At 40.8% G+C, this 26519-nt stretch overlaps 2 protein-coding genes across 2 annotated transcripts in view; one reads left to right on the top strand and one right to left on the bottom strand.

Annotated features, from left to right (window-relative positions):
* trappc8 (trafficking protein particle complex subunit 8) overlaps positions 1-6789 on the top strand; it is a 45355-nt gene extending 38566 nt beyond the window's left edge. Inside the window, 4 exon segments of the mRNA XM_037674264.1 lie at positions 1771-1872; positions 2155-2294; positions 5565-5654; positions 6340-6789. Of these exon segments, the coding sequence (XP_037530192.1) occupies positions 1771-1872; positions 2155-2294; positions 5565-5654; positions 6340-6574 (567 nt within the window). The 3' untranslated portion in view covers positions 6575-6789.
* A 3590-nt stretch (positions 6790-10379) lies between these two features.
* The window catches only part of ctns (cystinosin, lysosomal cystine transporter), an 18858-nt gene continuing 2718 nt past the window's right edge, over positions 10380-26519 (bottom strand). Inside the window, exons 3-11 of the mRNA XM_037698145.1 lie at positions 24808-24886; positions 22068-22158; positions 19952-20055; positions 17444-17581; positions 16915-17014; positions 15214-15333; positions 14950-15120; positions 13258-13375; positions 10380-10568 (exon numbers count right to left, since the gene is read on the bottom strand). Coding sequence (XP_037554073.1) covers positions 10423-10568; positions 13258-13375; positions 14950-15120; positions 15214-15333; positions 16915-17014; positions 17444-17581; positions 19952-20055; positions 22068-22158; positions 24808-24886 — 1067 coding nt within the window. The 3' untranslated portion in view covers positions 10380-10422. The remainder of the gene's footprint in view (positions 10569-13257; positions 13376-14949; positions 15121-15213; positions 15334-16914; positions 17015-17443; positions 17582-19951; positions 20056-22067; positions 22159-24807; positions 24887-26519) is intronic.

Below are 26519 nucleotides of genomic sequence, written 5' to 3'. Positions count from 1 at the left end.
GTGGTTTCTTCACATTAACTGCTGCTTCAGGTCCTTCTGCAACATCTGGATTGGATTAAGGTCAGGACTTTGACTTGGCCATTCCAAAACATGAACTTTATTCTTCTTGAACCATTCTTTAATAGAACCCCTTGTATGTTGAGAATCATTGTCGCTGCATGATCCACCTTCTCTTGAGATTCAGTTCATGGACAGATGTTCTGACATTTTCCTTTACAGTTCTCTGAAATAATTCAGAATTCATTGTTCCATTAATGACAGCAAGCCGTCCTGGCCCAGATGCAGCAGAACAGGCCCAAACCATGATACCACCACCATGTTTCACAGATGGGATACGATTCTTATACAGGGATGCAGAGTTTTCCTTTCTCCAAACGCAACACTTTTCATTTAAACTAAAAGTTTTATTTTGGTCTCATCTGTCCACAAAACATTCTTCCACTAAACTTCTGGCTTGTCCACGTGCTCTTTAACAAACTGCAGACGAGCATCAATGTTCTTTTTGGAGAGCAGTGGCTTCTCCTTCAACCTTGCCATGAACACCATTGTTGTTCAGAGTTCTCCTGATGGTGGACTCATGAACATTAACATCAGTCAATGTGAGAGAGACCTTCAGTTGTTAGAAGTTACCCTGGGCTTCTTTGTGACCTCGACAGATATTACACACCTTGCTCTGGGAGTGATCTTTGTTGGTCGACCACTCCTGGGGAGGGTAATGGTCTTGAATTTCCTCCATTTGTACACAGTCTGTCAGTCTGTGGATTGGTGGAGTCCAAACTCTTTAGAGATGGTTTTGTAACATTTTCCAGCCTGATGAGCATCAACATTTTTTTTTTTAATTTACCCTTTATTTATCCAGGTAGTGTCCTTGAGCCACGAGAACTCATTTTCAAGAGAGATCTGTTTAGGGAGCAGATGGAGTTTGAGGGCCTTGCTCATGGGCCCAGGGTGGGGCGAATGAGGGTGGGGGCAGCTGTGAGTGCTTCACCTACCCCACCCACATTTTTGATGTTGTCGGTACCGGAGCTTGAACTGGCGATCTTCCGATCACAGTCCCACCTTCTCTAGCCTCTGCGCCACCACTCTCCCCCCCCCCCCCCCCAACAACTCTTTTTCTGAGGTCCTCAGAAATCTCCTTTGTTCCTGCCATGAGACACTTCCACAAACATGTTGTGAAGAGCAGACTTTGAAAGATCCTGTTCTTTAAATCAAACAAGGTTCACCTCTCACACCTGATCATCATCACATTGATTGAAAACACCTGAGTCTAATTTCACCTTCAAATTCACGGCTAATCCTAGAGGCTCACATACTTTTACCTCTTACAAATATGTAATATTGGATCATTTTCCTCAATAAATAAACGACCAAGAATAATAATTTTGTCTCATTTGTTTAACTGGGTTCTCTTTATCTACTTCAAGGACTTTAGGTCATTTATGCAGAAATATAGACAATTCTAAAGAGCTCACAAACATTCAAGCACCACTGTACACATGCTCCACTGTAAATTACGCCACGCTGTAGCTTCAGATTCATTCATTCAACCTTTATTTAACAGATAAATCACATTGAGCCTCAAAGACTCATTTACAAGTGAGATCTGTTTGGACAGACAAAAAAGTGGTTAACTGGACACATGTAGGAATTGGAGGCAAAAAAATTCCTATCAGACTTTTTTTTTTTTTTTCCTGCCTGAGTCAGCTCTGTCGTTGTATAAAATGAAGGTGGACACTCTGCGTTGGAGTTGAATGTGTTTTTTGTGAACAGGCATATGTGATCGAAGACAACAGACAGCTGATCTTGGAGGGTCAGCTCCATGTAGCGCTGCAGACGTTTGGTAAAGAGACCAGTTCTCTGGTTCCTAAAGAGGTACAAAAAACACCAAAACACACATTTGTTTAGAACTCAGTGAACATAGCATCTTTATAAAGAATTGGATAGATACATCATATCAGTTTATTTAGTAATTTAATTCAGTCCAGTTTATTTGTACTACACCAGTCATAATCCAATCCTTGTGTCAAATTTTGTGAACTATTTCTATGAAGGGTCACCTGGATTAACCATGAAATAAACTGTCATAATAAATATCACCATTTTACTGTTCCTCCCTCCAGTTTTCAGTTGGTCTGGATTTGATTGTTTTTGTAGGAGGCCCAGGAGATGGTTCTACTCAAGTTTAAGTCGGAGTTACCTCCCCCAATCATCCTGCCTTTACCAGAACTTTCTCAGCTCATTAAAACTAACCTGCACTACCCTGAAACCTTCACACATCACTTCGTCCAGGACAGGTAAGTTACACGTTTTACCTTGGAATAAAATATAGTTTGAATGTTGGAAGAAGGCAGCGCGGTGGCACAATTGGTAGAGCTGCCGCCTCTCAGCAAGAAGGTCGCCGGTTCAAATCCCGTCCGGGGATCCTTTCTGGGTGGAGTTTGCATGTTCTCTTCGTGCATGTGTGGGTTTTCTTCGGGTACTCTGGTTTCCTCCCACAGACCAAAAACATGCATGTTAGTCTGATTGGTAACTCTAAATTGTCCCTAGGTGTGAGTGAGAGTGTGAATGGTTGTTTGTCTCGTTTGTCTCTGTGTCCCTGTGATGGACTGGAGACGTGTCCAGGGTGTCCCCCACCTCTCGCACAGTGATAGCTGGATATGGGCACCAGTGACCCCCGCGACCTGAAAAAAAAGAAGCGGGTAAAGATAATGGATGGATGTTTGGGAAGACGGAGATCTTTTAAAACATTTTGTTTATTAATTTTTTTAAATTGGAAATACCCTCAATCTGCCCGTTTATGTTGTGAGCATATCTTGAAACATAAGCGAGGTACAGACTTCCGTTTTGGTTTGTCGCTTCGTCTGGGCGTAACAAAGTTTCCTTTTGAAAATTGGGTCGCCACTTCAAAATCCAAGATAGTCAGTGGTGGGCACAGCTAACCAAACAGTTAGCTTCACTAACACTAAACATGTAAAACAAATTAATGGAAGCTAACGCTAACTGCTAATTGCTAAGACGACTTTCACTCAGTCTGCGTCACCCATCTTCGTCTCCTTCCAGTTGAAGATTGGTGGGACTGATGTAAACCTGTTCATGTTGGTTTGAGTCTGTTCTTTTGATTTGAAGGTGGGTGGGATCATTTGTGGCAATTCGGCCACTCCAAACAAGAGTTACAGCCTTCTGTAATGCAGGTTGACACATTATATGTGAGGAGATAATTGGGGGATTTTATGAGCTAAATGGTGTAAATAAATAAAAAATAGAAGTTTTCCAAAACAGAGACTCTTTTAGACACGCCCACAACAGACAGGAACAAACGTGTGAATTTCTTTTAGTGGACTCAAATTTATCGAAACCTAATTAAACAGAAGCTAATTGGTCCACAAATGATTTCCAAAGTTAGCAAAAACGATAACCTGCTAAAGAAAAAGTTAGCTTTGCTATTAGCCATTAGCGGATTTGTGAAACCATGCCCACCACTGGCCACTACCATATATCTATGTAAACGGGATACCTCAATAATTTAAGGAAACTGTGCTAATCTGTGAGAGCCAAGGCCACCATTGGCCAACCCCTGGCTCCACCATTGTGCCTGGTGGATAAAATTGCCCCCTCCACTCACCAGGATCCATCACTCTGCACTGTATCAGACGAGCAAAAAGTAATAAAAGCGCCCTCTGTTCTTCTCCACATTGCAACTCCTCCCCACTTGAATATCTTGCACCAAAAACATTAAAGTTCACTTCTATTCTTTGTTCAATTCCAGTCCAGAAAAACATTAATCTCAAAATTTACAAACATTCACCGTTTAAACCCCCTCAGAAACAGGAGACATCAGAGTACCGCATGTTGTCATGGTAAATCCACAACGAACATCTCCATCCCTGGCTCTCACACCTTTGAGCCTCTGTAAGATCTAATGGTGCAGCCTGGATGTTCTGTTTGTTCTAAATAAAATCATGAAGTGCTGGAAGTTGATAGTTTTGATGGCATTTCCCAGTAACTCAGTAAATGTGGCGAAGCTCATATGTCCCAGCTTTTCATTAGCTTTGAACGCAGCATCACCTTTGTGAATCTGGATCAGTCACATTCACAGGCAGCTGATCTGTGTTGACTGATTCGTGCACAACGGGTGATTTGTGCACGTTTGTTTGACAATTTGTATGCGCAGAATATTCCTACTTACCTGAAATGTGTACATTAGAAAAAAACGTTTATGCATTTGTGGAACATATACACATATAATCTTGTATGCTTGTGTGACTCCTTTTGAGACTAATTTATCTTCAGATCTTCGTTCTCTCTTTCGCCTTCGATGAAGACGATCGCTCTTACCCTTCCTCCTGCTTTTTTTGCTTTCTTGTCCTGTCGACCTCAGAGCCTCTCTTTACACATCTCCTGAGTCAAAAATTATTATAGATCTGGTCAGCTGGTCCCTCAATGCAATTGATACATTTTTTTCCACCAGACGACAGGGTGCTGGAGAACCCTCATGCCCTGAACGGACCCTTGCAGTTGGGTATGTCATTGATTCCTGGAGTGAGTGGAAGATGATGTGCCCATCAGTGCTGTCCGTGGAGGACCTAGAAGACGTGTACATTATTGGATTTATGATAGCAGGGTTTCTGCTTTTTGGAATTGGCAGAGACCTAGGATATCGACAAATTAGGAAGACGTCGGCAGCAGTTTCGGCCATGGTAAAGCTGCCAGCCTTATGTGAAGGATTAATCTGTGCCTCGAGCTCTCAGACTCTTATGCTTACCGAGCTCAACCGCAAGCTGGACGCGATTTCTGAGAATCGTAGGCCACTCGCGGCTCCTGGAACTCGCCAGCATGAAGGATTCGATCTTGGAGAATGCTAAATTGAGCACAGACCGGGCGGAATGTCTACTAATCTGGCTGTTTGTATTCACCATTGAGTGTACCAGCAGAGCTTTGAAGGCAGACAGAAAACAGGGTCTGGCGGCCCAAACAGTTGTTGTTTATCTGAATTTGGCCTCCCCGTTGGCCTTGGACTGGCCAATTGATCTCAAATTGCTCCTGAAGGATACATAATCTAGAAGCTTCTGCCTGCCGGCCCCCTTCCCAAGGACATCTGTGGCCTTATCAGACCCATGATGTGGACACCATCTTATTAGAAATTTGGAACTTTCTGGAGTGTCCATGGACAACTCACCGGCTTTGTCGACCTCTATGCATAAATGTATTATGATGTCATTGTATGTTGCAGCTTTAAGTTGCAAGGTCTTTTTTTTTTGCATCTTTTATACTGTTTCCCGGCCAGGACATGGTGTGAGACTTTTTTTTTTGGCTTCCTCCACCCTCGTGTTCTCTTTTTCTCATCTGCCTGTATGTTGTATGCAACAGGTCTCTTGTAAACGAGTCTTCGAGGCTCAATGGGAACTAACCTGTATAAATAAAGGTCTAATAATAATAATAATAATAATAAAAATAATAGTAATAATAATAATAATGATGTGAAACAGTTTGATGTGGAAACACTGTTAGCCTCTTTGCTAGTTAAGGGTCATGTGAAGTTAAACTGGTTCCGTTTGTGTCCGCAGTCTCTGTCTGGTCCCAGTAACTCTGACCCTGTCCAACTGCTCCTTGGCTCTGATAGACGTCATCATCGACCTCAGACACAAAAGCTCCAGGTGAGTTTATCAGTGGATAAACCCGGTTGTACTGGGAGATGGAACTGTTGGGGTTCTGATCCGGTGCAGCTGGATCAGAGATCAGATGGATGCGTGGCTGGCAGCTCAGATAGCTTCCCCACAGAAAACCAAAGACCGGGTGCTTTAAATCGTTCCACAGTTTTACACCTTGTTTGGGTTGTTCTTGACACAAAAATTATTCATCAAAAAAAAAAAATTATAAACATAAAATATATACAAACAGTGGGTTAGAGGTAAATTCAAACTGAAGGCTATGGCGGCCATCTTAACTGGGTTTGTAGATGTACATCCGATCATGACCTGCAAGTTCTGTTTAAAATTTGATCTAGTGGGTCATGAGATATTTTGCTAACAGACAGACACACTCAGACCAAAACATTACCTACAAATGGATGCACACACACCAGCAAGTAAACCTCGTCTTCACCTGTGACGTCGGTCAATAATTAAATGTCTTCTTGAGGTGATGGTTGGAGCTGCACATGCCATGTTCAGCATGTATTCATCTGACTGTTGGTCCATTACTTTTAATCAGATTAAAATGTCAACGTAAGGCAACAGAATAAAAACTGTACCAAAGACGGTGAGTTGTTGGGCAGCTCTCTGTATATTTGTCAGCCTTATTTTTCTGTCTTTTTTTCATGTGGTTTCATGTGTTTTTTAGTCTGGAGTCTCTGGAGGTCCACAGTTCGTTTGCCTGGGTGGGTCAGAGCCAGTACAAGCTACAGCTGGGCCAGCAGGAGGTTGTGAGCCTCACGCTGAAAGCCTGCTTTTTTCGAGCAGGAGTCTACAACCTGAACACACCACGCATCTTCGCCAAGCCTGCGGAGCAGAGCTCCATGTGCGAGACGAGTCAGCAAACCGCCAGTCCTGCTCTCATCATCATCAACAGCACCTGACAGAACCGAGCCGCACTGAACCGGGCCAGGCCGGCGGCTGCTGCACAGGAACAAAACAAAAAAAACGAAGTGTATTTAAAGCATTCCTTCAAACAGAGACTAATGAGCTGATGGGACAGGTGTAGATCTTCATTTCATTAGCCATATTTATTTTATTTGATTTTACCTTTTACTGGGTGCTTCCCTCCTTTATGATGATACTTTGGTTTAGTTACTAACAAAATCTGCGGTGTTGGACTCAAATGTTCACTTTAAACTGAAAAGACCAAGATAAACTGCTGCTTTTATTTTTGTTAAATCAGGACCGTTCCACTTCAACAAACTGATACGGTCTGAAAGTCTTCAGTCTGTGAATGACTGAACTCTGAGGAATAATCAAATCAAATGGTGACGATATTAAACTCTTCTGTAACGTGAGGTTTAGTTTGTGGGGCTCGTGTTTCTGTCAAGCTGATGGTAAAAAAAACTAAACTTCCTCAAACTCATTTCCTTCCTGTTTAATGGTTTTCTGTACTTTCTGCTGCTGTGCAAAGGGAACCATTCAAGCTTTTTTTATAAAAACATCTTGACTTCACTTTCTGTTCTTATCCGTCTCTGAGAACGAAACCAGAATGAGGTCCATGGTAAATAAAACTATAGGACCTGGTGTAAGTCATTAAACATGCATCAAAGATCTTACAGATCCATATTTGACTCACTTCTGATGCTAATTGTTGAAGGACAAAGTTTCATCTAACTCTAAATTTGACTCGAGATCTGAGAGGACTATTGTAACTAAAGGGTGTGGGTGATTCTGCTGAAGACAGATGAATAATAAAGCTGTAATGGGCAGAACAAAGAAATTAGCAGAGAACGAGCTGAAAAAAAAAATCAAAAAAGGCTGAAATATGCATAAGACTGAATTATTAACGTGTCTATCTTCAAGGGTTATCATTGTAGAGCTATTTAAAGGGGTGACCTTTGACCCCATGACACTGAAGCTGTGCAGTTTGACATTCCTACATTACAGGGTTAAAAAGAGTTGATGCTCAGACAAAAAATGGTCCACAGACAGACTGCATTAGCTTTGGCTCTTGACTTTTTAATTAGCCTTCAGTATATATTGGTCTCGGCTGCTACCACACAAAATTTTACTTCAATATGTTTAAAGTCGATGTAAGACGAAGCATAAAGAAACTGAAAAAAGCCAAAAAGAGTGCAAAAAAATCTGAAATTAGCAGAAAAAGGCTGAAAGAGCACAAGTTGAAATGGACAAAAAGTAGCTGAAAAGAGCTCAAATTAGTAGTGAAGTAGCTGAAATGCAGCAAAAAGTTGAGAATAGCAGAAAGAAGTGGAAATTATCAGATGGACACTAAAAGCAGCTTTAAGGCTGAAAAAAGGCAAAACCAGCTGAAATTGGCAAACAGAATCTGTAAGGAGCAGAAACCGCACGGGAGAAGCTGAAAATAGCTGAACCTGGACAGAAGCTGAAATGAGCAGTAAAAGGTTGTAAACAGCTCAAAGGGTTTGAAGGATGTGAAGAGCGCTCTATTCCTTTTCAATGAGAAAAACATGGCTGACAAAGCTAAATATTTCAAATAAATATTATAAACAATATATTTCAAAATGAAAAAATACTGTGAATGGTTTTCACACTAATAAGCAGAAGATTTTGGAAGTATGAGAACAGGTGAAATAAAAATGCTAATGGTGCTGTCAGTTTTTCATTGTGGTCACCATGGTAACCACCCACATGGGTCTCACTCCCTGACTGCTGACAATGAGAGGCAGAAAGAAATGGACTGAAAAATATGTGAAAAAGATACACACACACACATATATATATATATATATATATATATATATATATATATATATATATATATATATATACAGTACATGCCATATTTATACTTACAGTACATAGAGGTGGTGGTGCTCCACTTCAATGTAGATGAGTTTTGCTCCACGCCTTAAATAAGACAAGTTAGTATAAACATTAGCTAAATTTTTAAAGGAAAAGCTTACAAAGGCACATGACCTAATCTTCATCCTTCCATCCATCATCTTTACCTGCTTCTTCCTTTTTGGGTCACGGGTCACTGGTGCACATGTCCAGCGGTTACTGAGAGGGAGGCAGGGGACACCCTGGATAGGTCTCCAGTAGCCGGAGAAACCCATGCATGCACGGAGAGAACATGCGAACTCCACCCAGAAGGGTCCCCGGCCAGGATTTGATCCGGCGACCTTCTCATTGAGAGGTGGCGGCTCTACCAACTGTGCCACTATTCCGCCTAATCTTCAATATAACAAAACAATAAATTGCGTATTAGTTCATGTACTTACTGTCAAGGTAATAAAATATTCAAATTGATATTCAAAACCATTCAACAAGATTGGCTGCTTTAGGTCAGTACAGTAATCGTATCGATCTGGGTGACGATGGCGATGAGTCTGTGGAGGATCGTTGCTGCTGTACTTCATCGTCCTGCTGCAGAACCTGGGTGACAAACTGATGACGGATGTTCTCCTTCAGGAGTTTCTGGTAGAGAATTCAAGATTCCATGAATTACAGCCCCGACCATCACACTACCGCCATGTGTGACAGTTTCTGAAGTTAGTTTCAGTAAAGAAAACGAGTGGATGGAGGTTCCTCAGTTGAAAGTACTTGAGTTGGTATTGAATGGTTGTGATGGCCGTGGCCCTCAGGGGCCACCAATTTAAAACCAGGTCAGGTTCTGTTCAGGGCTCAGGAACACTTGCACAGATCATTGTCTAAACACAGTTCATCCACAGATGTTGCTTAAAGCTCTATCAGACAAAGAAGAAGCCAGATGTGAACACCAGCCAGATACATGGATGATATGCATTTCTCCAAGGAATACCCTATTAATAAGTCATGTTTTTTTAAATGGATCATTTGGAAACTTATTTTTTCTTACAAGGAAGCGATATACAAATTTTATTTTTTGTTTTATGTGCAGACGGGGATTATTGTTATGGGGGGAAAAAAGTCGATCTGTTTTGATACAGTTTAAGAAACAGATATGCATATAAAGCCTTGTGTATCTTTATTTACCCATCAGACATTTCTGCAGGTTTTGATTTCTTGTAGCAACACTTCTAATCACGTGTCGCAGAAAGAAATTCTAATAAAACCGTCGGAAGCTATGATTGCACGTACATCTACAACCAATTATACTTTAATAATTGTCTTTTTTAATGTATGTGAATGTTTATAGTGCCCTGAGACGACTTCTGTCGGGACTTGGCCTAATATACAGTAAATAAACTGAACTGAAATCATTTATGGAGTCAGCTATATCTAAGATGGCCGCCACAATCAGCTGACCTTAAAAAACACAAAACCTCCCGTAACTCGTGTTTACAGACTTGGACCTAAAACTTGGTGTGGTAGTAGCTGACACTGATCCTCAGTGTATATTTTGAGATTGTGCACATTTGTTTAGAGACAACTCTGTTAGCAAAATATCTTGTGTTCTTTGGATCGATTTTAATACACACATGATGAGCACAAGAGACTTAATAATGCATCAAATCATCTTTATTAAAGATTACTCAGCATTTTTAATCAAATTCAATAACAGCTATCAATAATCAAGACAAAAATAATCTCTAAAGTGTGATTACATGTTAAATAATAAAATATAGCTTAAAGTATTACTTTTTATGTTCTCAGTAAACAGTTCTAAGAGCAGAGATGGGTGATCTCCCTGAGGCGGTTCAGAAACCGGACCAGAGGTCCGAGCAGCTGGTTCTGGAAGGTTCTGATGACAAACAGCAGGTCTTCCGTTCTGCAGCTGCAGGTCGTAGCAGCAGCTCTGCTCAGAAGGGTCTGGCTCTTTGAGTCAGTCGTCTTGTTCTGGGACGGCTTCGTACCGTCTCGGCTGCCGGTACAGACAGTAGTGCTGAGTGATGAAGACGATGTCAAACAGCACCGAGAACAGGCCCAACCCGAACTTGGTGGGATCACCGAACACCAGCTGCCACTCATCTGAGGAGACACACGTCAGCAGGAAGTGTTACGGCTCGTGGCATGGAATTGATTTATCATAAAACGTTTGAATTCCCACGTCTTGTCCTCTCGCACACGTCTTGATGCATTTTGGACCTTCTGAGTTGCTTCATAGTAAAAATGTACTCAAAATCTGCAACACAATTCTCATATGTCAATATTTATTTCTGCCTTAATACTTGCTCAAAACCACTAAACACTTTCAGGATTGTAACTCTTCAAATGCCAGTTTATGTAGCTGAGACATTTCATTATAAAGAACTACAATTTTTGTCTTTAAATAAATAAATAACATTTGGTCATTTTATCACAGCTGTGGCACATCACATTTGTTTTATGTTCACTAATGCTTGAATTTGGACGCTCATTTTCACATTATACATGATAAATAAAAGAAACAATTTTCTGAGTGCGTATGGACTCAGGCCCGGAGTGGCCAATCGGGAGGGTCTGGAGAATTCCCAGTGGGCCGGTCTGATTTGTGGGCTGCAGGGCCGGCCCTCACCATTTTATTTTAATTTTTTAGAACTTTTTATTAACAACATATAAACACAGAGCACGTTACCGCTGCTCCTGGGCCACCCCGCCTCCACTGCAGGGCTGCAACTCGTTTTTTTTTTTTTTTTCTCTTTTTTCCACAAGTTGGCTCCGCTGCGTGACCTGTCACTCAATCCAGCAGGCGTGTCAACAAATGACCAATCGGTAACCTCAATTTGTCCCGAAGGTAAACGCCCCTTACCTGCAGATATGTGGCTGCCTGCAGCCAGGACGCTTTACGGTCAGAGGGGTTTGTGAAAAATCACCAGAACAAATGGTTAAACGGTGTCAGAGGAGAACAGGTAATCCAGACACGTGTTACCCTGAGCGTTGAGGTGGGATACAGTTTATTCTTTTTCAAAAATGAAACGGAGTTTGGAAAACATGTAAAAAGCCGGGGATCAACCCCATCAGCTGATCACAAGTTATAAACAGGAAGTAGCTACCACATGTTCATCTCTACGAAAGTAACTGCAGGTAAATCATCTATTTTCTGTCATAATTACATTGTATGCTTAATGGTTAAATTAAAGGTTAATGCTTAATTCATGTTATGTTTATTTGTCATATGCAGGTTAACATAAGGTTAACAGTACAATAAAATATTCAGGATGAGAAGAACTGATTTGACTCACTAAAACAATGAACAAACAAACAAGAACTACAAAAGCATTCAATAAGTGCAGCTACAGCGTGCGCTCTCAGGACATTATTACCTGCAGTGTTCCCTCAATGAGGACTGAACTAGGCAAGAGGGCCTTCTCCTACTCTGCTCCTGTTTCCTGGAATATCTTACAAAAAGATCTGAAGCTCTCGACCTTGACCTCTCCAAGTGGCTTTAAGAATCTGTTGGACTCCTGGCAGGGACCAACGCAGACATGTTCCTGTTTTTAGTTTTCTACATTTGCCTTAGAATCTAGCTGTTTTTTTGTTACCTTTTTCTTTTAGCCATCCTATTTGTTTAAAAAAAAATCAACTGGAGTATGACTTTTTATAACTGTTTACTGTTGTCGCCGTTGTCCATTGTTGTCATCATTCTTTGTTGAAATCAGGTCTCGCTTGTAAATGAGTCCTCGAGGCTCAATGGGATTTACCAGACTAAATAAAGGTTGAATGAATGAAAATAAGGGTACAACATAAAGTACTAAAAAGTGAAAAAGTAAATACAATATTTACAAGGTCCTAAAGACAAAATAGTAAACAACATGGTAGAATATAATGGTGCAAGTAGGACGAATATGTATGAATAAGTATTTCAAGGTAGTAATATAAGCTTAAATGCACATGATGTATACTGCACATAACTAACATAAATGACACAGGTTGTGTGACAGGTTATTGCACAGGTAGTGAGTAACATGGAGAGCAAAAAAATATTAGGTGTCACAAGCTAATATTAGTCATATTAGTTGTCACAGATGTGGCTTGGTGCAATGTTATTGCCAGTTGTTCAGTGTTATTTAATGAGAGTTCAGTCATCTGACAGCTTGTGGACAATAACTGTATTTTGAGTCTCTAGGCTACACTACGGTATGTTTGTTAGACTGTGGCTAGGATGCATGAGAGAAGCGGAGCGTGCTCTATTCACACAAGGAGAGCTGTTGGTCAGGCAACTTCTTGTTTTGCCATTAACTATAAAATAGTTATTGAATCAAGTTTTATAATGTCAGCAATGGGGGCTAATGCGTCCCTAAAGGGCAGATTCTAGAATCGCCCCTGATGTAAGCTTATAATTACATGATTTTTATAATAATAGGTCGTGACCTAAAGTGGGCCACTCTGAGGCATGAAACTCCAGGGCTGAAAATGAGTCCCACTCCAGTCCTGACTAATGACTCAGCATACAGGCCACACAAATGCTGACTCAGAATTCACACCAAAGTCTAAAGGAACTTAAATGTTGCTATTATTCTTTGGATCTAAACGTATGAATGAATTCACAAAGTGAACCAAAATAAACTTTGAGAAGAAAAACAGATTTATAGAGAAAAATTATAGTTTTGTATCAAATTGTAATATTCATTTCTGTGACAACTCCAAGAAACAAAAGAAAAATTGGATGTTTTAATCCTAAAGACAGTCAAATAAAAGCCATCAGAGAATAAAAAGTACATGCAAGAAGTATAATTACCATTGTTGTAGGACTGTATGATCATCTGTAAGATACTGAAGACTCCACCTGTGAAGTCTAACAGGACGTTCCCAATGCTCCAACCATCAGTGCTCCGTCTTCTGTAGTTCATGTACGCCTGCGCACGCACGCACACGCACACACACAAAACAATCAACATCAAAGTTAAGGACACCACTTGCTTACAGGATGAAACCCCTGCATGTCTAATGGAAATTACACAATAAAGACAAAACTGACGTGAAGATGAGGGAAAGAAACATTTCCAGAGAAAATGTCATGAATCAGAACCTGAACTTACACAAACCCATTAAGAGAGCGCATATGGAGACAACAGAAACAAGCAGTATGCTAATGTCCCCCCTCACTGAGGGGTCTGAGTAGTGAATGTTTATAGTTTTGAAGACGAGTGTTTTTCTGGACTGGAGTTGAACAGAGAATGAAGTAAACCTAAATGTTTTTGTTAAGATATTCAGGAGGGCAGGAGTTACACTGTAGAGAACAGAGGGAGGTTTTGTCTTTTACTTGTGTGAGGCAGCGCAGAGACCGGAGAGAGGAGGGAGACATTTTATCCACCACCAGGTGTAGTGGTGGAGCCAGGGGGTGTCCAGTAGTGGCCTTGGCCCCCCATTGAATAATATTCAGCCAACCCAATCATTTGAGGAAAATATACTTTTAAACAATATAAAAAATAGAAAACATTGTTTCCTCAAATTATGGTGGTGGCCATCTTGGATTTCGATGTGGCAACAATTCTTTTTCAAACCTACTCTAGATGCAGCAACACACCAAAATGGAAGTCAGTACCTCACGCTCATAACACAGACAGATTCTCCCACTTCACTCCGCGACACGGGACAAAGAAGCATACGACAGGATCTCTGCTGCAGATTGTCTCACAGGTCCACAGCTCAGCGCTTGAAGGCTTTGGGACAATCATTACTGATCCACCGTCTCAGATGGGATTTCGATGTCAGAAAGCAGGAAGTGTGGGGGGTTCCCACAGCCCCTGGGTTTCATGTACAAAGGGTGCGTACACACAATAACTTTGCAAGGTGTATTTCCACACAAAACTTCAGATGCATCAGTAATGAAACGATCAATGTAAACAGCTCTATGCCAACTTTATAGCTAGCTAGAGATATTGGTACGTTGACAACACTTGGGGGGGGGGGGTCGCTGCAGCTTCATGAGTGGATTTTAAAGAGCAAGGTGGTGCAGACACAAAAAAATCCAACATAAAAATACAAAACCCCAAAAAGCATAGTACAGAGCATTGAGAGACTGAGAGGATCTGAAGGTCCAAGATGGCGACTGATCCCATAGCTGCTTGAAGTTTCAAAAGGCAGTCCTGTTGTGCCTGAAGTTGGGGGGCTGTGCACTGCCTGTGGTTTAGACTGGACTTTGTAGGAAAAGCGACATTTCAAAGAGAGATGGAGTTGTATTTATAAACATGTATAAAGATGGAAATGCTTCAGCCTCATCCTCTTCCTGTACACATTTATTTACAATGTGTGTATTCTATGCAAGTTGTATCCAACTTTAAGGGATGAGCCTGAGTTTGCATATAAAATATAAAATATAACTACGCATTGAGTCTAAAATTATCTGCTTTGGTGTAGAGGTTATTTTTGATCGAGAAGCAATGAGAATTATCTGAGGTATGGGGGGGGTTCCCTCTGTTAATCTTACCTGTGGGACATATTTGATCAGCGTGACTGCGAGTTTAATGTAGGAGAAGTAGTAGAGATAATCCAACCAGGTGATTTGTTTGGCTACAGCAAGAAACAAAGTGACCAAAGCAAAAGTCCAGCCTATGAGCAACAAGAACCTGGCAGTCCACGAGACCTTCTGACCATCCCTCTGGACAGGAGAGAGAACACAGGATCATTTTATGAATTACCATTATGGTATGAAAGTTGATGGTTTTAAATATGTACTTGTTAAAGTTCAGACCTCGTATGCAGCAGCCTGAATGACATAGATGATACAGAACAGAAAAGCATGGAGGCTGAAGAAAACATCGTTAGCACTGACTGGATTAATACCATTCGGACTCTTCTGCAGAAACTCTTCCTGAGAACACAAGAACATGACAGTTTCACTGAATAAACACAGACTGAATTCAAGGAAAGAAGAAATGCACGTTGCCTGTTAACTTTAACGCCATATTTATGAACCAATGTTGGTCTGTCATCGATATAAAAGCTACTGTTCCGGGTGCATGCAATCGGTGAGGACGGAAGGTTACCTGTCAGACCTGCTACCCATCAGCAAAAGGTGTTCCCCAAGGTGCCATACTCAGTCCAACTCTTTTTAACATATGCATCAACAACGTAACAAGCTCTGTAACACTTTTTATTCTGTGTACATCTTTAAACGCTTAGGGAGGACTAGGGCATTAACAGAGTACTCGAGTAATCTACACATCGATTGCTAAGACCTCTATCAAGGTTAAAAATGTAAAGTCGGGTATCCGTAGTGACGTCATATTATGTGACCACCGTATGACCGTAGGGGGCGGTGTTGCACTGTTGCAGGTCACAGAGTATGGTGTATCACTGGGTCCAATACACCACCCATCCACTGTTTTAAGTTTAGTTTCTGACATGCTGCACGTTTCTTCCCGTTTGCAGTTTAATAATGATAACCAATAGTTTAGTTTTTCCTGTGACTTATTTGCAGTATGATAAATGGTAGGAGCATAATATAAGCTCCCAAAGTTTTGCTGGTCATTTTTTTTTTGTAAATAATTACCTTTTATTTTGGTTTTATTTATTTATTAATTTTTGTATCTTGAAATCTATGACGTCATCAAATACTCGAGTTCTACTCGGGTTTTATTATGTTAATGTCGAGTTTAAAAATTATATACTCGTTCAACCCCTAGGGAGGACATCATTTCATGACCGTTGCACATGCTTTTATCAATCTCCTTTACACGTTCGGTTACATTATTGTACCATGGACCTGTTCTAGCTCTTTTATTGTTAAACACAGCCATGGTCTGTACGATTTGATGTTTGGATGTACTTGCTGCCTCGTGGTCGTCAGTGAAAATTAGAATTTGTTCTCAGCTAACTAACCTGGTTAAATAAATGGCAAATAAATAAGAAAAAATAAAAACTGAGATTGTCATGCTAGTAGCTAAGGCTGATCCTCAACAAGTTAATTTTTACCATAAACAGTTTTGAGTCAACTATCTCTGTTAGCAAAAAAAACTTGTGAATCAGTGGACACATTTTAAAGAAACTTTTATGAATCTTTGATTGGAAGTCGACAGCTGATAACTTTTAACACCAACCCAATTCAAGTTGACTGTAACAGAAAACTGGCCTTACAAAACACAAAAACAGCTGAATTTCACAGATAGTGAGCTAAAGTCTGGCGTGGTAGTAGCTGAGAGTCAGCACATGCTCATCACAATTGAACATTATTTCAAAGGTTTGACCAAAAATGATTATGCCTTCATTTGTCAACATGAGGGGGCCTTGGTTTCAAACTCTGGTATGAAATTAATCAGGCGATACGCATTCTCTAACAATGCTTGACCTTTATTTGTTCAATCAGAACCGTCTGTGGCTGATTCCACAGTTTAATTCTCAGTGGAACTGATCCAGACTGAGAGGATCGTTCTTCTTTAGAGGACAGAGTTACCTTTATGTACGGGATCCAGAACAGCCCGATGTTGAAGACACTATAAGCTATGAATCCTGTCAGGTTCAGAGCCAGGAAGTCGAAGTTGAGACCTACAACACTGAACACAAACGTTAACTTTATATTTTAAATCTGATTTTGGGGGGCGGGGGGTTCCTACATTTTTGGGCACAGTTAATCCAGTTAGAAACAAATAGATTAAATAAAAGTGCATTATGTTTCTGAGGAACCTCCTGACTGATGCGTCTTCACTTCATAAGTGAAACTGTTCAAAGCAGATGTTTACATACGCCGTTTAAAAAAATAACTGTTTTCTCTGTCTGACATTAAATCAGACTAAACCTTTACTGTTTTAGGTACAAACAGGAAAGGTTTAGTTTGAAATAATGTCAAAAAAAGTATATTTGCCGCTGCATCACTCCAAACTTTCCAGCTGAGGAACAAATAAAAGATCTCCTCTATTAATTTCTATTTTATGACCGTTTGTTTAATCCAAAAGAAAAAGTAGAGGACAGACAGATCAGTCTACCTTTTCCTCCTCCAGTTCTCCCACGCCTGAGGGTAGAAAGACACGGACCAGGCCACAAAGTAGATCCATCCGATCACATCACTGACCACTGCCAGAACCCTGCTGTGGATCACTGTGAACCGGATCCTGAAAGACAAACTGAACAGGGATAAAGGTTTAGCAGGGGTGTCAAACTCACTTACAAAAGGAGGCCGAAATTAAAACCTTTTTCAAACTAAGGGCCAATTTTGAAAACTACATTAACTCAAGTTAGATACCCTAAATCTTTTCTTCGTCACAGATTCCTCAACAAGAGTTTGATTGCTCTCATTTGATGCTCTCTGTTGTGCTTTTGACATCATAATCAAAGATTACTGAAAAAAGTCAAGAGACAGAAGTATTTTACATTTCACATATCTTCTTGAGGGCCAGATAAGATGTCAACGAGGGCCACATTTTCCAGGACATCCATGTAAAAAAGATTGATGATCTCAACAGATTTCTTCCTGGTAAAAATAAAGTAATAAAAAAAACATTTGGCCCCCGGGTCTTGAGTTCGACACATATGGTTTAGAGACAGAACTGGATGGTTCTGGAAAGCCTCTTATTCTCAAATGATTTCCGTGTCACAAATTAGTACAAGTAGTACACCGATGGAGGGATAGTGAATAGTGAATATTTGTGGTTTAAAGATTAATGTTTTTCAAAACTGGAATTAAACAGGGAATGCAAGTAAACCTAAATGTTTGTGTGCATAATAGTCAAGTGGGAGAAGTTACTTGGTGAATAAAAAGAGAGAGAGAAGTTTGAACCCCAGACCAAATGGTAAGAGAGCTGTGCAGAAACAAATGACTGAAGCATTGTTGTAAAAACTAAATGAGGGCCAACATTTCTCTATAGTCATGTGAGAGACAGTTACTGCTGCAATGAGGCCTGTGTGATGAAACTTCATCAGTACTGGTCTGCAGGACTTTATCAAGACTAGAGAGCAGCCCAGGATTTATGACTGTTCACCAACAACATGTGACAAAAAATAATATTAACAAGATGTTGGAGAAAAATAATCTTACTAAAAGAACCACACTCGATAGCAGGGGAAGATTTTTAACCAGGATTTTACTTGCAAGGTCAGATTTTCTGGACAGGTTGCATAAATATACATAAATGTACACACATGAAGACCAGTCACGAGAATCTGCATCGAGCTGCCCCCTCAGCTTGCTTTAACGCCCTTATCATTTCAGCCAAGTTCACAGAGCATAGGGGTGTCCATGCCTGCATACTGCAGCCATCTAACCCAAACATATGGTTCATGGGCGGAGATAAGATTCTCAGCCATAGTAATAAAAACATCCATAACCATTCATCCATTATGTTTACCCGCTTCTTCCTTTTCCTTCAACCAAAAATCCTCTGATACAAATGTACCACATACAGCACATTATCCACCCCACAACAAAACATTATACAACGGTCTAACTAGTGATGGCCTGAACAAGCAAAGACCTTGTATAACCTTTGACCTTGATTTGTGTCTGGGGTGATGAAAAACGTATGTGACGCTCCACTAGTGATGATGCATAAAAGTGTATGAAGTGTTATCAGAGTCAGAGTCAGAGTCAGAGTTTCTTTATTGTCATTCGCACCTCATGTGGTACATGTGGTGGAGCGAAATTATGTACGCAGGGTCCCAGTTACATCCAACAATAAAATGTATAAGAAAAACAGTAATGACATCTAAGATATGAACTAAGAAAAACATCAACTAAATATACACTAAGCACTCATAACATAAAACATTGAACATCAGCACAAACATGATCTTGAGTGGATCAGAGGTTATGGTCCAGAAAAGAGAGTTTTTGGACAGAGACTATTAATACGTCCTCCTTTCGAAGGGCAAATTACTACTACTAGTCTACTACTTCTACTACTAGTCTACGACACCGACACAAACTAATCCCAGCCTTTGACTCGTGAGTCAAACACTGAGCTGCAGCCGGGACTGGGAGTTGGAACATGTGGACATAGACTACCAAGATTCACTGAGAGACTCTCAGATGTCCTCTTAAGGTGCAACAGGTTGTCCTGTCGTCTACAAATCTGTTCAGTTTATTGTTAGGCCCCACTTCCTCCGAGTCATACAACCTTCCAGTTAGGAAAAGACTGGTGGCGTTGTAGTATCTTACAGATAAACTTTGTTCAAATCTCTGACAATCTGCGGTCAGAAAGATTCTGTCACATGGACCCGTCTAATCCCTGGGACATTTAGGTGATCATTTCTTTTGTAATAAATTGTTAAATATCAACAAGTCTGGTCTTCCTGTATCATTTTTTTGCCTGTCACTTGCACCATAATTATGCCCTGTGGTGCTAAGACACCTTCTGTGGGTTAGCTGATCTTCATACGTGACAAAGACCAGAACTTTAGCTACATTCAGGAATATAAAACTGAAATAAGACCAGGTGTTACCTTCACTTTCACTTCAGCATGCTTAAACATTCAGTGTGTGTTGCCTCTGAACTCACCTGTTCAGATCTGAAATGTTGCTGCGCAGGTGTGTGGTCACCTGACCAACATCATGTGACGCCACCGTGAAATTCACTGAGGTCGCCTCCTCTGGAAGGAACACCTTAACAAGAACAGAAAACAGAAGAATGGCCAAAAACAAGATGATTTATTCAAGTTAAAATCTAAGACTTCAGATAAATAAAAACAACATGCGCTCACATTTCACTTTGAACATTTATTGAAATACTAATTTTAGTGTGATTAGCATCCTCAAACAGTAAATTGTTCCACAACTATGAAACTTTGAAAGACAGCCATGAGCAGGATGAGAAAACAAAAATATGTTTTAAGCAGAAGAAACAGCTTCTGTTCCTGTGGATTCTTTAAACTTTACTGTGAACAAAATACCATTTTTATGAAATTACAAGCCCAGTTATTAAAACAATTGTGTTTAATGTAAGAAAAACAGAACTCAGTGATCTCATAAACTATGTTTACAACAATGAACATTTTTTTGGATAAATTAAGGCGATTTTAAATACTATGGCAACAACACATCTTTAAAAAGCTGGCAGCAGGCCATGTTTCCACGGTGATGCATCCCCTCTTCTTTTAATGACAGTCTGAACCTGAAGGGACCAGCTGCTGCAGGTTTTAGTGGGGAACATGGTCCTGTTCTGGCCTGATGGAGGGCTCACTCATGGCTCTTCTTCAGTTTTTTGTTTCTTGAAGTGTGTTGTGGTGTTTATAGGAAAACAAGAGACAACAGTTTAAACTCTCAAACTTTATTTTGGCAACCGTGGACGCTCCATTTTTTTTAACACGGCTGTCTGTTTTTTTACTCTGTATTCTTTTAATGCAACTTTTTCTCTGCCCTGCACCAACACAGCAGCACCCTCTGGTCTTGCTGAAATATACAAGACCTTCCCTGAAAAAGATGTCCCAATGGGAGCAGGTGTTCTAAAGCCTGTATATACTGTTCTGCATTGATGGGAGTCTTTCCAGATGTGTCAGCTGCTCATGCCAGAGGCAGTTATGCACCCCCATAATGAGAGATGCAGGATTTTGAACTGTGCGCTGGTAACAGGCTGGATGGTTCTTCTCTTTAGTCCGTTTTAAATTAGTTCTGGTCCAGTGAAAATTACAGCAGTTCTGGATGTGTTCACATCTGGCTTCTTCACATGAGAGAACACTTGTGCATAACCAGGTGAAATTAATGATAAGAAGAACTGCAGATGATGGGACATTAAACGTCTTTCAAACTGTCCGTTGAAGATTCATAAACTGTTCGACTATTTTTAGATGGTTTTTCAGAGACTGGTGAACCTCTGCCCATCTTTACTTCTGAGAGGTTCAGCCCTTCTAAACTGCTTGTTTTAGACCCAGTCATCTGACTGACTTGTTAACTGCAGAATGCTTCACCAATTTCTTATTCATGCCGCTAACATTTACAGCCTTTTGATAACCCTGTCCCACCGTTTTATTTTATGTTTTATGTGTTGCTTCCAAAATATTCACCTTTTCCAGAAAAGGGGCGATACAGTAATCCCTCGATACTTTGCTGCTCGACTTTCGTGGACTCACTTTTCGTGGGTTTTCAATGCAAGATTGTACATGACATGCGATTGGCAACAGGGAAAGACAGACCTCAGACCCCGCCCCCTCCTTCCTCTTTCTGAGGCTGTCTGTCACAGCAGAGGCAATGGAGAAAGACAGACCCCAGCCCCAACTCCCTCCTTTCTCTTTCTCTGCTGTGACAGACAGCCTCAGAAAGAGAAAGGAAGGGCTGGGGTCTGTCTTTCCACATCATTACTGCTCAGGGAGCACAGGTGAACAGATCAGATGAACAAATGTAGAATAATTGGGAAATGCTTAGGTGGACAAAATAAGTGAATCAATTTAAAAAGAGAAAGAGAGAGTGGCTGAGTGCAGCTCACTCAAGTATAAAAACAAACCCATGATCAAGCACTAACATTGTTAAGAACATTGCAAGAGTGTGAGAAGGGTTTATAAAGCCTTAAAATATATATAAACATTCAAATACATATAACGTCCCTACTTTGCAAATGTTCACCTATTGTGGGGGTGTTTGGAACGTAACCCCCACAATAAGTGAGGGACTGTACATTTTACCTGTTCAGGCAGAGTGATGATGGATGAATAGTTCTTCTTGGAGCTGTACGTTACATTTAGATGAATCACTGTTGACTGATGTTCAGCTGATCTAAAATAAAAGATAGAAGGAAAAAAAAACAGTTCAAACTACAACAAACCTCAGTTTATTCTCTCTATCTCAGTGTTGAAATCATTCTGTTGTTCTGTCACACTTGAACTAGAAAACAGTCCATATGAGACAACATCACTTCCATATAACCCTCAGATTCATGCCTGTAAAGAATAGACCAGGTAAGCCAGAATACAGGAAGTTTCCTGCTGAAATCAACACTATGGTGCATTAAAACACCAACGAGAGGATCAGGTTCTGTTGAAGCAGCAACCACGATTTCCTAAATGCAGCTGAACAACTCAAAAGTAAATATAATCATGTGAGATCTCTCCTTGAGGGCATCTCCACTGCGATGCCCAGAGGACAATTCGACGTACAGTACAACCTCAGGCAGGCGGTGGTCTTCCATTCTAAACACGTGCCTTGCCCAGCACCATCATGCCTGAAGGAGCATGGTCTCAATACTAGTGACCTCTGCCTGAGGACCGAGACAATGGTTATTAAGTCACTCCAGTGGGTGTTAAGGATGGAGATGAGGCAGCGCTGGTGGAGACATTCCAGGAGTTGGAGGTGCCATTGATAACTCATCCAAGTCTCTGAGCCATACAGGAGGATGGTTAGTACCACTGAGCTTTATATTTGGACCTCCATGTTCAACTGTCACCCCCTTTCAATGCTGTTATTGCCAGTATCACTCAGCCCTCTGTGAATAGCAAGCGGCCATCAGGGGACTAACAATCATTTGTTAGGCTGATGGTCCTCCTTTTCCATGTGAACAGCTAGTTCTGGATGTCAACAACAAACTGGTTGATCCACTATGAGAAGGTGCTGTTTACAAGACTGAATTTGTTCAGTGAGCTTTGTGAAAAGCGCCACAGACTGACTAAAGTCTTTTGGATAAAAGACAAAACGTTTCAACAAGAATCCGCCCAGAATACTTGACTTAACCTCGTTAGATTTATCTACCTGGACTATTGAGCATGCATCAAGATGTATACTTGGACCTTTGTCCCAGCCCTTAGGCCTTTATTAGAGCACTTTTTTTAATAGAGCCTGCCAAAGGCACGGTTTGCTTTAGCCAGCTTGTTGTTGATTTCTGTTGATTTTGGCATCTGATGAGGTCGTTCACCCAAGGTATGTGAACTGATTCACAGCCTTCAGCTCAGCTTAGTTGCTGCTGATGTGTGGTGGGTGGTACAGTTTATTGTGTGCTGGTTGATGGAGCACTTCAGTCTTCTTCACACCGACATCCAGGCTGATGGGCAGCTTTTGCAAAGCAGGTCACTATTTGCTGCACGTGAATATCGTTTTACAGTTTAACTGAATTGATTGTTATTGAATTTAAGCTTTAAGCATTTTTTTTTTTTGCTTTGGTTTAGTACACTGAGGTGACTTTTGTTGTGAATTGGTGTGTTGAACTGAATGTTCAGTCATGTGCAAAGATACAGGGAATACAATCACAAGTGTCCATTTTATTTAATATATATAAAACAACCAGAGTGACCAAAGTTCTTGTTAAAAACAAAAAGGAAAACCAACAATAAAATAAACAGGTACAACCAAACCCCAGCCGGTTGAAGCAGACGGTTGCTCGTTCTGAGCCTGGTTGTGCTGGAGGTTTCTTCCCATTAAAAGAGTTTTTCCTTTCCACTGTTGCCTTTGTGTTTGCTCAGGATGGGAGACTGTGACAAAGTGAAGATTCAACACAATCTGCTGCGTCCTTATATAGATAACTTTTACTAATCGGCTTTTTATGTATGTGAATGTTTCTGTTCAGTGCCCTGAGACGACTTCTGTTGTGACTTGGAAAAAAGTGAATTTTCAAGCAGGATTTGACTCTGCAGTTTGTAGAGAAAAGGAACAGGTTGGTCCAGAATCTGGGGACTGGCACAGCAAAAACCTGATCCCCTCTGTGCTTTAATTTAACCCTGAGCTGCACTAAGAGTAAATCACATATCCAACAGCTTTTACCATGTTCATTTAGGACAATCTTTACACCATTTAGACTCAATGCTTTTAAATAGGTCTTCTGACGGTCACTCACTTCCTGTAGCATTAATACAACAGGGATGAGGGACAACCTCGAGTCTTCAGGACCAACACAGATACTAACCACTCACGCCTAAGATCAAAAATTCAACATGCATGTTTGTGAACTGTGGGAGGAAACCAGAGCAACCAGGCAACCTCCCCAAGAAACAGCAAAGATTTGAACCTGCAATCATGATGCTTTGTCCCCTGCACCACCATGCAGCTTAGTTTTACAGACTTTTTAACGTTTTAAGGGAATTATTGTGCCTGGTTGTTTTTATAAAAATCTGTGTGAAAACAGTGAGCTGTGGACGTTAGCATTAGCTTTTAGACTGATGTTGGCTCCGTTACTGTGACGTGTCCAGAATATCAACTAAACTCATTCCTACTACACAGGACTCCTTGTAGGAAGTATAGAGAGAACTTACAGTCTTCCCATGTTTTTCCATTTCACTTCATGACGCTTTACATAAAATCCCAAAATGCATGAATTTAAAGTTCTAATTTAAATTACAAAGGAAAGGAGTGAAAACACAGAAAGGAATACTTTAAGGAGGTACTGTAGAAGCAACGCAGACCTGTTGTTTTCATGTTTGCTTCAGTTTGTGTAATTACCTGGAAGTTATGATGATGGTTGCTGTGGAGTGTTTTTCAAGTTCAACAGTTTCCGGAACATTCAGATTTACGGCGGCGTCTACGTGACAAAGACATGAAAACAGACAGAGAAGTAATAAAAAGACCGTGTCTTTCTTTTGGATAAGATGGAGTTATAGACGAGACATTGTTGACACGTCGAGTCAATAATGTCTCCTGTCATGCAGATGAAAATTTCAAGCATCAAACAAACCCACTCTTCCACTTCAGCGGTTCCACTTCATTTCAAGCTCATCTCCTCTACCTGGGACAGGTAGGGTGATTGAGGGTCCTGTTCAGTATCTGTTCCTAGGACTTCGCTCATCTGGACAGAGATCTCTGAGGTTGTTACTGGGATCTGTTGGAGCCACTCTTCCAGTTTGGGGTCACAGCACCAAGTGCTCCAATGACCACTGGGGACTACTGACACTTTGCCTCCCCAAAACTTCAGTATTGCCTCTTTCAGCCCTTGGTATTTCTCCAGCTGCTCCTTCTTCCTGATGTTACAGACTTTTGGGATTGCTACGTCTATCACCACTGCCTGCTTCTCTTGTCGACCACCACAATCTCTGATTGGTTAACATCACCTGTTTGTCAGTCTGGATCTGGAAGTCCCACAGTATCTTAGCCCGTCCATTCGCCACCACCCTGGTAGCATCTCCCACTTGGACTGTGGGACCTCCAGTCAATACTCAAAAAAGATGTTCCTGTATTATCCCAGATGTTCCTGAATATTATTCCAGATGTTCCTGGATTATCCCAGATGTTCCTGAATATTATTCCAGTATATTATTGCAGATGTTCCTGTATATCATTCCAGATGTTTCTGCATATCATTCCAGATGTTCCTGCATAGGTGTAGAGGCAGGGCAGCCGGCTTGGGACCCGAGAGTCCCAGGTTCGATCCCCAGTCACTGCACATCACGTGGCGTCTCTGGGCAGCACGTCTAATCCCCAAAATGTCCCCCGGGCGCTTTCAATAGCTGCCCACTGCACCACCTGGTGGTGGATGGGTTAAATGCAGAGACTAATTTCGCCATTGTATGGAAACATACAGTGCTGACATTGTGATGACATTATTATTATTATTATTATTATTATATCATTCCAGATGTTCCTGCATATCATTCCAGATGTTCCTGCATATTATTCCAGACCATCTGGGATAATATACAGGAACATTGGAATGATATAAAGGTACATCTGGGCCAGATGTACCTTTATATCATTCCAATGTTCCTGACTATTATTTCAAATGTTCCTGAATATATTCTAGACGTTCCTGCAAATAATTCCAGATGTTCCTGTATATTATCCCAGATGTTCATTAATAATATTCCAGATGTTCCTGCAAATTATTTTGGATGTTCCTGCATATTATTCTGGATTTTCCTGCATATTATTCCAGATGTTCCTGTATATAATCCCAGATGGTCCTGTATATAATTCCAGATGTTCCTAAATATTATTCCAGATGTTCCTAAATATTCCAGCTACTTGGTTATGGCGTTCCATGTATGCTTTGCCTGCCTGGATCTTACATCCTGCTATTATGTGATGGATTGTCTCAGGGGTATCTTTGGTCTTGTCTGGTATGGTGGACAAGGCCACCATTGCTCATGTGCTGAGGGCCTGTTATTGTGCTGCCATGATTAGTGTCTCTGTTGGACAGCAGAGACATGATTAGTGTCTCT

The sequence above is a fragment of the Nematolebias whitei genome, chromosome 3 (genome assembly GCF_014905685.2).
Source record: "Nematolebias whitei isolate Nwh7 chromosome 3, NemWhi1, whole genome shotgun sequence".
NCBI classification, from domain to species: domain Eukaryota; kingdom Metazoa; phylum Chordata; class Actinopteri; order Cyprinodontiformes; family Rivulidae; genus Nematolebias; species Nematolebias whitei.
The sequence above is the reverse complement of the archived record's forward strand: the minus strand, read 5'-3'. Positions and strand labels throughout refer to the sequence as shown.